General features: G+C 35.3%; 1 protein-coding gene across 8 annotated transcripts in view; it reads left to right on the top strand.

The window, feature by feature from the left end:
* The window catches only part of LRRIQ3 (leucine rich repeats and IQ motif containing 3), a 367,465-nt gene that overhangs the window by 218,862 nt on the left and 135,838 nt on the right, over window positions 1-12,765 (top strand). For 6 of the 8 annotated variants that reach the window (XR_006584398.1, XR_006584396.1, XR_006584401.1 and 3 more), the window contains exons 8-9: window positions 3,622-3,723; window positions 8,293-8,419. Coding sequence is in view for 2 of the 8 variants with exons in the window: in XM_045036014.1 (XP_044891949.1) it covers window positions 993-1,149 (157 nt within the window). In the remaining 6 variants the exon portion in view is untranslated. Of the gene's footprint in view, window positions 1-992; window positions 1,312-3,621; window positions 3,724-8,292; window positions 8,420-12,765 lie in introns of those variants that run through there. The other 2 variants (XM_045036014.1, XM_003990225.5) reach the window with 1 other exon arrangement.

The following is a 12,765-nucleotide window of genomic DNA, read 5'->3' as shown; positions in this document are numbered from 1 at the left end:
AAAAATTAAAAATAAATAAATAAATAAACAAACAAACATTAAAAATTTTTACAAAAAGGAATTCTTAAATGTCACACACTGTTCTAAGGATTTTATATGTATTAACTCATTTAGTCTTTTACTAACCCCCATGAATTGGATATCCCCTTTTTAAAAATGAAGAAATTGAGGCAAAAAGAACTTAAATAACTTGTGCAAAAATCACATAGTCAATAAGGCAGATTTGTAGACTTTTGCCTTTCTTCTTGTCAAGTCCAGATTTCTGAGTATATCTGAATACAAATGAAGGGTTCCATGATCTGCTTGCTCTAAGTCTGTTTCTCCAGGCTTATCTGTTCCACTGTTCTCTTTCCCAGAACTTCATGACCCAGAAATTAGAGTGTTGTCACTTCTCAGAGCATGCCAAGCTATGCTCTCATCTTTGCCTTTATTTTCGCTGTTCGTGCTATCTAAACAAATATATGTGAACAAAATGTTCTTCCCTTTTACTTTCTGCCTGAAAAGTGGAATACCATCTGAATGATATCATTTAAACTGAGTTACCTCTAAAGACCCTATCTCCGAATACAGAAACATTCTAAGGTACGAGAGTTTAGGACTTCAACATGAATTTGGGGGTTGGAAATGGGGACACAATTCAGTCCATAATGGAGTCCTAGAAGAAGCTTGGATTTAGTGAGCCTTCAGTAAAAGTTTTGCAAATCAGAGCATACTCTGATTTCGATGCTTTTTTGGGAATCTATACCAGGGCTTGTGGGAATTATGTTACAGCCAAGAGAAATCTTAGAAACATTAGCCTGATATGCATATTATTGAATAAATTATGGATATTATTGATATAATAAAATTTTATGAAATAAGTGGAGTTCTAATTTTTTCCCATTTGTATATGTCTATTCTAAAGGCATCTACTTTTATATTAACACCCTGAATAAATGTTATACTTTTAGTCATTTAAAAATATCTCATTCTATTACTTTTTTTCCTCTTAGGGCTCAAGAAACATATAAAAAACACTGTGAAGAAAAATTTGTTATTGATATGATTATCTTTCAAAAAGCATGTGAAAGATTTCAAGATGCTAAAACAAAAGTTGCGCTTGTGAGAAAGAATTTAGTCTTTAAAGTTCCCAATGGAACAACAAAATGAACCAATGCCATGCCACATCTGTGGTCACTTTGAATTATGGTTATTATATTTAGTTAAAGGACTTTGAAATAATACTATTAAAGAAGAAATACTGTATGTAACAAGATGTATTTGTATATAAATCTTCTAAAAATATACAGAATAAAGCATTTCTCTTCTTGATCATAATTTAATTTAAATCAAGTTAACTTGACACCCCCAAAGGTGCCTTATATATCCAGATGTCCAAGGAACAATTAAAACTTATTTCATTAATTGCAGGAAATAGTGCAAAGGCATTACTTACATTGTTTCATATCCCAAGGATAGAAATCCTAAAGCTATTTTCAGTTTCTCTGGCATAGTAATTTCTGCCCCAGCTGCTGACTTTTATTAAGACACTGTGTACTTTCATTAGTTTCATTACCTACTTTCACATATTTAATTATATCTTCTTTATTTTGTTAAAACAGTATCTGAATTTTTTACTTCAAAATAAAAGTTTCACCATTATATAAGTGATTCACATTCTTATAATAATTTAAAAAATATAAAATATAAAAGGGAAATTAAACATTCTTTTTGGTTTTCTTAGAGATTGTAAGATTTTTGTACATTTACTTGATGTATTTGCCTTTTGCATATATTTGAGAGAAGAAAGGAGAGACAGAGACAAAAGACACATAGTTATATAATTGTGTTTATAAAGTATACAGAACTAGTATATATATATATATATATATATATATATATATATATATAAATTTTAAGCCTAATGTATATTCAGGTATAAAATTAGAAAAAATAGAGATATAAGAAGATATAAAATCTTTTGTAAAATTTAATTTTCAATAGTTTTTCATTTTTCTAGAAAAATAAATGCCTCAGATTTATTTTGACATTCTCACTTAACAATGTAGCTAATGCCATTTAAATATCTCTTCAATACTTGGGGCGCCTGGGTGGCTCAGTAGGTTGGGCATCCGACTTCGGCTCAGGTCATGATCTCGTGGTCCGTGAGTTGGAGACCCGCGTCGGGCTCTGTGCTGACAGCTCGGAGCCTGGAGCCTGTTTCAGATTGTGTCTCCCTCTCTCTCTGACCTTCCCCCATTCATGCTCTGTCTCTTTCTGTCTCAAAATTGAATAAACGTTAAAAAATTTTTTAAATATCTCTTTAATACTCATCAGTTATATATGCAAATTTTTAAGTGTTTATTTTTAAAATTCTCTTATTAGTCTATGGTAAGTTTGCAAGTATTAAGTATTTTACAACAGCAGTTATTCACTTGTGCTTCTATGCTGGACTGCCAAAAAATGCTTATACTATTTTCCTAATTTTGGTAAAATAATACCTGTCTATTTAATTCCATGGCACCAGCTCTCACTTTTCCTGTTAATTTGCAGATAACTAATGAGTAAGTCATATTGATATTTCTAATTATTCTTCAAAAAGAACAAAGGTAGATACTGTGAGGTGGTAAAAAGCATGACAGATACAGGTTCCCATGACAAGTTAGATAATCTCTCTGCTACCCCAGTTTTCCATTCTGTATTTGGAAACAATACATATCTTTGGGGGATTTAATGAAAAGAACAATCCATGTCATATAATATTATTATGAGACTTCAGTGAGAAGAAAACACATAACGCAACACGATGCCTTACACATAGTATGCACTTAATAAAGGTAAATGTGTAGTAATGGAGACAGAAGTCTTTTTTGTGTAATTACAGGAGGATTTGTCACCTTTTTATGTAAGAGTTGAGAGACAAATGCCATTAAGAAATAGTAGAATTTTTTTGCATGATATATTTGAATATAATGTATACATTCAATCAGTAAAATTTGTTGAATGTTGACCTTCCTTTATTTTCCCATTTCATATTTATCTTTTATAACCTTTATCACTCAATAATATCCTTGATCATTTCTATCTATCCATCTGTGAGCTTCTTGAAGAAAAAAACTTTTTATACTCATCTCTGTGTTTCTATTACTTTGTACTAAGGCAGATATTATATTACACACAATGTTTTGTTTTGTTTTGTTTTTTATCTCTTTTTCTATTTAAGCTCTGTCCCAGGTCAATCTAATGACCTTTATTGCCACTAACTGTTTTGAAGAATAAAAAATCTCTACTTCTAGGTTATATCTTTAAGTATACAGTATGCCTCCTATATTTCCAAAAGCATGCTAGGCTTGGAAGACCTAAAATATTTTTTTAAATCTTACACTAAAGTGGAATTCACTGTGTTTTTATTTACTATTTCCTCCCTCCTCAATCTTGTTTCTTTTTCTATATTCCCAAACGTCCATAGATTCATTACCATCTAAATGGTTTTCCATATTAAAAGTTTAGAAGATATTTTTATTGCTTTCTCTTACCCCAGTACATCTTATGAAATATGAAACCCTATAAATTCTATTTGCAGAAGGTCTCTGTGTCAGAGACTGTCTGGCTTTTCACCAAACCTATTTCCTGTTTCTCTAGGACACAGTCTATATTTCCCAGCCTCCCTTGCACAGTTAATTGGAGCACAGGACTGAATTTTGACCAATGAAATCTGAGTAAAAGTGACTGCCAACTCTTCAGGTGTGTACGCACTGTCCTATGATCTTTCTCTTCTTTGGCCACCTTGGAAAACATATGCTAAAAATGGCTGAGCCACAACATGAAAAGAGCATCATGGGTTCCTGAATCACTGCTTGTACTGTGATCAAAAACACCTGTTTTGGAAAAAAAAAAAGACCTGTTTTGTTCCTTATATTATCCAAAGGAAAATTCAGTGATGTTAAAATAAAGGCTTTGTAACCCAACCAATTATGCCAGGCTATCAGTTAATAGTGATTTAGTCAATAAAGAGCTTGGTACCCAAAGTAAGAGTGCTGTCATCACAAAATACCAGCATATGTGTTGTTGGCTTTCCTGGATAGTGAGGAAACGAACATTGAGAATGAAAATATGGACATTTCACCTCGTAGGTTTACCCAAACATTCATTCCCAAGAAACACAACTTCCTGCTTGTAAAGTGTTGCAGTAGTCTTTCATTAACTTTAGCCCTACACATAGAACTATATGGAGATGTTCCAGAGATGACTGGAACTCTATTCATATTCTCTGATGCTCTGTTTCCTCTTGATGGAGACTTATTAACCAAAGGAAGTTTGGAGATTCCCAGCTTAACGCATGGAAGAAATCTCGGCAGCATGAAACAAAAAGGGGGCACACAGAGGAAAAATTCACTAAAAACTTCTGGTACTGTTGCCGTAAGAAACTAATAGCTGCTTCTTCTGAAATGTTGATTCTGAGAAAGAGGTATCAACTATATATCAACTATGTCTTACACATTCAGGTTATTTCCATGTTATTGGCTATTGTGAGTAATGCCTCAAGGGAAATGGTGGTGTGGATATTTCTTGGATATAATGATGGATTGATTGATTGATTGATTGATTGATTATAAATACCTAGAAGTGGAATTTTTGGATTATGTGGTCATTTTTTTTTTATTTTTTGAGGATAGTGCCTTGTCAGTGCAGAGCCCAACACAGGGCTCAAACTCACAAACCATGAGATTGTGACCTGAGCTGAAGTCAGACGCTTAACCAACTGAGCCACCCAGACAACCCTCCTGTGACCAGTTTTATCCTAAAGTTTATCTTATCTGTTTTAGTGATGTGTTAGCTGAAGACATAGGGTACACTTATAAGTGGTATACATTCTAACTATGGCCTTATAAATATAGTTGACCTTTGAACAACATGGTTTACAACTGTGTGGGTCCATTTATACACAGATTTTTTTTATAGTACAGTACTGCAAATGAATTCTCGCTTATGATTTTCTTAACATTTTCTTTTCTCTAGCTTACTTAATCATAAGAATATAGTATATATTACATACAAAATATGTATTAATGAACTGTTTATGTTAGCAACTATTTATATTATCAGTAAGGCTTCTGGTCAGTGCTAGGCTATTAGAAGTTAAGTTGTGGGGGAGTCATAAGTTATACAGGGATTTTTTACTTTGTAGGGGGTCTGTCCTTCTAACTCCCACATTGTTCGAGAGTCAACTATGCATGCAAAAATAAAGATCATAACCTCTACCCATATTGTTTTCATTGTTGTGTCACAAATATATTTGCATAGTTTCATTAATATGTCTTTCCTTCTTCTCCATTTCCCCTAGTCCTTATATATAAAATATTAATGTAATATCATAATAGAACTACAGAGTAATGCACACTGTACAGTAATCCTGGTCTCCAAGTAGGATGTAGTAACTAATGAGACTTGGAATTATTTCCTTTAGAAATTTGTATGTATACTTTTTCTGGTTGTTATAAAGAATACTTATGTTAGAATTGAGCCACTTTTGGTGGGAATAAGAAGTGTTAGTATCAGAAAAAGGATGTAGGTGGACATTTGTCAGGTTCTTATGTTTGCTTTTGTCTCTAAATCATCTGAATGCCCTTTCTTGTGGAAATAACCTTTGGCCAAGTCATGCTTTGAGATATGGACTCATGTCCCAACACAAAATTTAGAGGAATCAAATAAGTTTCACCCCAGTTTCTGGCATATAGTCAGCCATTTGATGCTCATGCTAGTACTTTTAATTCTGTAAAAGTGATGCACCAGAGACAAGTAAGTCATTCACAGTGGCATTAAGAGTCCAATAGTGGCAGCAGCAAATTTTCAGTGTTAGCAATCCAAAAGATAATTTCTGAGGCATTGCTCAGCCTGGACTCTTGCTACCTAGCCTCCTTTGGTTTTTACTCATTTACTGAGCTGATTCCCAGTTTTTCCTGTTGATTCATAAGTTACCTAATATCCTTACAGCGAGTATCTTTTAGTGCTCTCACTAGCAATGTTCTCAGTTGCATGTAAGAAGAATAAGAATTCTTATACACTTAGTTCATTTCAATAGACCTTAATTTTCAAATGTAAATGATTATTTCTGAAATTGACACAATAGACTTTTTGTCTTAATCACCCAGAACAATGCCAGAGCCATAAGACATGCTAGATTATTATATTAATTTATATTTATGTTAAATGATTAATAATATTCATTTTCAGTGTTGTCATGTTTTAACTTTTGGGGGAAATTGGAAGGGGATGCCTCAGAGGCTGGTAATCAAAAGGCACAAATTAAACGTCAGTCATGGTAGTTTTTGTGTACAGCCCTATTACATTCACCTTACCTTATATCCTGATCATCTGTCTACTTGTTTATTTTCCTCAGTTAGTTTATAAAATTCTTGGGGTCAGAAATGTGTGTCACCGTCTTTCTGTTCCTAGCTGTAAATCTAAAATGCAAATCTACTCTTTAGTTGGGTTCCCATTCCTATAGGATAGTCAAAATCCTTTCACTTAATAGGAAAAAAAAAATCCTTAATCATCTTGCCAGTTCCTACCTTTCCAGCTCTCTCCTGCCTTCAAAACTCCCAACTCCAATTTTCCAGATATCAGACGACTCACAATTCTCAAATTCCTCCGCCTGGTGTGCCCTAATCGCCTTTTCTGCCAGCAGAATTTCTGAATGGCCTTCTAGAGTCAAAGGAGCATGCTCTGTAAGAGTTTTCACATTGCTTCTGTGCATGGCTCCATTATAATACTTACTACATAGCATTACAACAGATTGATTACATTCTGTTCCATCTGTTTGACTGCAGATTCCCTGTATTTTATTAATTTCTGTATCCCTGGTGCTAAAAAAAGTCAAGAAAGAAGGATATTTTTAATTTTCTGAGTATACTATTTATTCCTTCAAATAGTTTCAGGAACAAAGGATTACCTGTCAAGATACTTGTTCTTATAAAATTTTCTGACCTGTGTAGGGCAACATATTAATGAATATATTTAACAGACTGATAAAGTTGAGATACAGGCATTCAGTACCACTAAAATTTCAAGAAGAAAACAATCTTCTGCTTTATACTTTGAATTAACTATCTCAACTGTTCTGCTGAGGAATCAACTTTTAGGTTAAAAGCCCCATTTATAGTAATTTCAACCCTCCTACTCTCCCTTCTTTCCCACATTTAGAGGGGATAAAAAACAAACTTGAAAGCTGACTATTTTTTTTTTTTTAGAATTTTGCTTCTTCTAAAAATGTGGTTCTTTAGATAAAGAAGAAGAGTGATTATGAGAGTTTAAATAAAGAATGAAGTACTTTATCATAGCTTTGGAAAGATTTCCTAACATACTACCTGCATGCATAATTATCAACTATACTTTTCCTGGCCTCTTCTCTCCCCTCCTGCTGCTCTTCTGCTAGCCAGAATACACATTGCAGCTCAGTCTCCCTATGAAAGTGTCAGCCACTGTCATGATACAACCCTCATGATTCACAAAGTAAAGTACATTGGAAAAGAGGAAAGCCACTGTTATCATACAGACATTGGTTTCCTTCTATTTGAAGGGTCAGGGACTTGGAACTCCAAAAAACCCCATCAGAACAGGTTTTTTTTAAGTGGTTAGCTAATTTCCCTCAGATTACAACATGCCTGTGAGATGAGCTGAACCTCATGAAAATGGCTGACTTGTGTGTCAGAAAATCTGTAGCTATTGGCCTCATTCACCTGATACTGAGATGTAATAAAGTTCTCTGTTACAAAATCATCTTAGTACATGGAGAAAAACACAACACATCATAAAATGTACTTCCTGTGTATCCTCATAAGTCTATGGGTGTGTGCATGTGTTTCCGTGTGTACGTAAATACAAAGGTGCCAGTCTGTAGGTGTAAATAAGAGCTACTAAAAATGGCTACAGATAGGAAAAGCAGTGGCTCAGACACTCAACCACAAGAGACGTCTCTTGAGTTTAATGTGCCTAAAGGAGAAAAATACACATTATTTCCCAGGCCTTGACAACAGAAGGACTTTTTATCTAGTTTGCTTTTGGAGAGTGTGATGAATAAGTGGTTAAAAACAAAACAAACAAACAAAACTAATGGATAGCGCGAGGTTAAGAGGTTGTAATATGAAAGACTTCGTAGGACTGGATTCAGATTTTTGTGAGACTTGAGGTTTATTCAACTTGGGAGAGTCATTTTTTAGAAAAACTATCTGAAATTACAGATACGAAGTTAGCCACCTCAGGGCTTATAAAAACAAGGGGTACTGACCTTAATCCTCATTATCTTCACTCTAGATTTTTCTGCAGCCTGGAAAACTAGAAATCTCTTGAAGAGAATGGAAAGAATTCATGAGAAAATGTCACTATTGGAGCTAAAGAACCTTCATTTATCTTCTCATGAATAGAGGTGGTCACCAACCAGGTAGGAACTGAATGTTAAATTTGTATAATATGCAGTAATACTTCAGAATTGATATGCATGGTTTCTAGAAGTCAAGAAATGTTTGAACTGACATTTAATAACCTCTATATTTCATATCAACACCTCCTCTATCATTTCAGGATAATCTCTGGTTAACATCCAGAAATTGTCAAGCTACAGTAACAGATGCTTGAATCTCAGCAGCTTATCCCAATTTAGTTCATTTCTCACTGAAACTACATGTCCAGTGGGACTGAGGAAGGTGCCACCATTTTATAGCTTCAGCATCTGTTACACATGGCCTCCAAGTCTGTTATAGCAAGAAAGAGAGCATGGTGGAAAGAAGGTAGTCCAACAGCACTTAAATGCGTTGGCTCCGAAATGATATATGCCACATCTGTTTGCAGCCTTTTTTTCCAGAACTTTCACATGGACATGCCTAACACAAGGGCTTTGGGAAATTCTGGGGAGTAGATAAAAAGTTTTGAGTACATGCACAGCCATACTTACCTATAATGTGGGTAATATTTGGACACTCTCTTTGCCCAATCATCCACAAGAAGACTTCCTTTCTAATCTTTACACAGATATGGAAACTTAAGATCTAAGCTACATATATTTATTAATAAGCATGATGACTGATACATAGTGATCTGAATACAGGTCATTCACAATGACTCCAATTCCTATAAGAAGCAAAAAAGCAAGAATGTGTTCCTAAAATATCCAGCAAGAAAGCCCTAATACCATACCTTAACTCTGTGCTTTCCCCCCCCTATATCTCTTTTCAGGTCTGACCTGATTGTGACTGTTACTGAATAAAATTATTTGCATATCAAAAATCTTATATTCTGCCCACTCAGCCAGGCTCAATAAAGAATTTGAACTCAGAATTCTTACTAGGATTGGTATATTTTTAACAAAAACAAGAAATTGATCTTGAGAAATTTAATGTAAAGAAAAGTAAAGTTAGGCCCAGGGAGAATTTGACTGCCAGTTACACGTCTACATGGCATTTGCCTTAGAAGGAGCCAAGCACATAGGAATTTTCTTTAGAGAGTCCGCTGATTCTAATAAATATGTTTCCATGATTACTTTCTTAATGACATTTGTTTGGGCTGATATGCAGATTTATTCATTTCTTATGATTGTTACTTAAACATATTTTCTCATTCCATATTTTTTATTTGTAATAATACCAATATCATTTCTTTGTCATGGAATTTTTTAAGTTACTGCCATCTTAAATGAATTAATTTCTTCTGGAATATATTTTGTATGGTGAGTTGTATTATATAGCTTATTGCATTAGAGCATTCTTTGAGGGACATTTTCCTTTTTGCTTCCCACTGGCTGAGGTATGGTACTACCCTAAAATATTGTGTATGGGATCCCCTACCTCCCATTTTTACTACTGCTTTCCAAAGAATTGAAAGATCCAGCAGAATTCACCTGATTTTGCCTTTTCCTTCCTCATATAAATTACAAGTAATATCCCTGCTCGGAAGTACCGACTTTTTTTTTTAAACTAGCTTGCACCCTTATTTCATGGTGTCTGCGTCCATCACCAATGAAGAGCCTTGGGGAACCATTTTCACTAATGGACTCTGTACTCCCCAGTGTAGTTAATTTCACCCTTATGGTCAGAAAGAGTTAATGTCCTTTGCTACCAGGTTGTAACATATACACTGGGGAGAAGATGATACCCTGTGTTTTTTCAAGATGGACATCTTTATAAGTCATTAGCAATTTTATCTTCCAGAAGTTTCCTCTATTTTTTTTCTCCAGAAACTTTAAACTTATACAATATGCAACTATCACTCTTTGGAAAGGGCATTTCAACAGATTTGATTTTCTTATATATTTTTTGCCTTTCGCACAACTTGATGAGTTGCTTCATTAATCTCTTGGTCTCCCTGCCTCTCCTCCATCTGGTATCACTAGCAGATGGAGGCAGAATTGCTCAGATATAAAGGGACAGACTCCAACTACAAATATATCACAAAGATAGCAAACAAAGATACTTTGTGATTACTGGATGGTAAAAATTACATAAACTCCATCTATTATTTAACGTAACTGTTATTAAATATGGGCTTTCAAAATTTACAATTGTAGTATATAAACTGTGCACATAACTGTTTACATAAACTATAACCTAGTGATTGTGATACATAAACTGTGACTTGGTGATTGTAATTTGTACATTTATTCAACAAGTATTTGTTGAATACCTACCGTATACCATGAAATTAACTGGGGCTAAAATGGAGTGCAGCAGAATCTTTAGTCTCAAAAATATATAAGTAATAGTTTCCAGGATACCAAGTATTTAGGGTACACATAAATACTTAGAGTAGAAGGTTTACATAAATGTGCTATGCTGCTGCTCTTCTAACCTTCCCACATAAAACCTCTATAAAAGCCTTCCGGGGCAAACTTTATCCAACCTCACTTAATATGTATGAGACTCAACCCATAGCAATCAGTCAATCCATTTGTCAAGAAACAAATCTTTGCAGAGCTCCCACTTATACAAAATATATTGTGCTTGGCCTGTGATGAACGCAAAGAATTGTAAGACAATACCTTCTTTGCTCAAGGGATTAAAACAAAACAAAACAAAACAAAAAGTTGGTATGGGGGATGGAGTGCATGGGACGATGTATGAAATAGTTGATAAGGATTAAGGAGGGCACTTGTGATGAGCACCGGTGATGAATGGAGCTGTTGAATCCCTATATTATACACCTGAAACTAATATAACACTGTATATTAGCTATATTGGAATTAAAATTTTAAAAAGAAATAATTATTAAAAAAAATCTTGGTCAGGTAAAAGGTGCCCATGAAATGGTAAATACAATACTAGAGAACATGTGATCCCTCCCAACTGATTCATACCCATATGTATACTGGGTATCCCTATTTGGAAGCTTGGTAGGCACCTCAAGCTATAACCTGCTGCACCCTTCTCCATCCCACCAAGGCTACTCTTCCTGATTCTTTCTGTTCAAGGCAGACACCAAGGCATCAGTCTGGATCCCACTACTCCACAGTCCCCCTTTCCCTTCATCTAAAAATGAATGAACTCTTTCCATTTAAAATATTTAAAATCTATCTCTTAAGTCAAAGTACTTTTTACTATCATTAGTTCAAACCCTTGTCATCTTTTCCCTGGATATACTGCAATGTATCTGCTTAAAACCCTCTTCCAACTTTTCTGTCTCCATACCTCTTTCTAAATATAAATCCAGATCTGCTTAGCTAAAAAACAAATTCTTAATGCCTCCCTGCTGCCTTGAGATTAAAATCTAAGCACTTTGCATGGCACAGAGAGCCCCTTAAAACTTCCTTTCTTCTTCTGCCTCCCACTTTGTTTCCATCTGGGCTTTACCACTCTGTCTTCCAATCACACACAGCCATTCGTAAGAGTTTTCTTTTTTTTATTTTTCTTTGAGAGACAGAGAGAGAGACTGCAAGTGGGGGAGGAAGAGAGAGAGGTGGACACAGAATCCGAAGCAGGTTCCAGGCTCTGAGCTGTCAGCATAAAGCGTGACATGGGGCTCCAACCGACAAACCATGAGATCATGACCTGAGCTTAACTGACTGAGGCACCCAGGCGCCCCACCCCATACACACAGCCATTCTGAAGATGGTGTCACTTAGCCTAGAGTGTTCTGCCCCACCACCTACATGCTTTGGCTTACCATATTCCTAATTTAGAGACCGCCTACATATAACTTTCTTGGAAAATTTTGTCTCTCACTCTACCCTTCCTATTCCCTTCTGAGTGTGGTGTCCCTCCCATATGTGCTAATGGCCCTATACATAACTGTCATTATTTCTTATTACACAGTGATATATTTGCCTGTTGACTTTCTTCTCATAGCTGTGAAGCTCATGAGGTTAGAGACCTTTCCTGTCATCATTTCTTTTTTTCAAAAATTTAAAAAGCGTTTTTATTTATTATTGAGAAAAGAGCATGAGCAAGGGAGGGGTAGAGAGAGAGGAGGACAGAGAATCTGAAGTGGGCTCTGCGCTGACAGAAGTGAACCCATTGTGGGGCTCGACCCACGAGCCCTGAGATCATGACCTGAGCCAAAGTCGAGACGCTCAACGGCCTAAGCCACCCAGTCACCCTTCCTCTCATCATTTTCCAATCAGCAGCCCACATAGTGCCTGATATAAAATGAGCACTAGACAAACATTGGTTAAATCGAATCAATAAATACCATAAACACCCAGGAGAGTGAGCAATTACCTAAGTTTTAAATATTTACTGGAAACAGGGGCACCTGGGTGGCTCAGTCAAGTCTCCGACTTTTGATTTTGGCTCAGGTCAT

Source organism: Felis catus, chromosome C1 (genome assembly GCF_018350175.1).
Source record: "Felis catus isolate Fca126 chromosome C1, F.catus_Fca126_mat1.0, whole genome shotgun sequence".
In the NCBI taxonomy this organism is placed as follows: domain Eukaryota; kingdom Metazoa; phylum Chordata; class Mammalia; order Carnivora; family Felidae; genus Felis; species Felis catus.
This window is presented reverse-complemented; position numbering and strand designations above follow the sequence as displayed.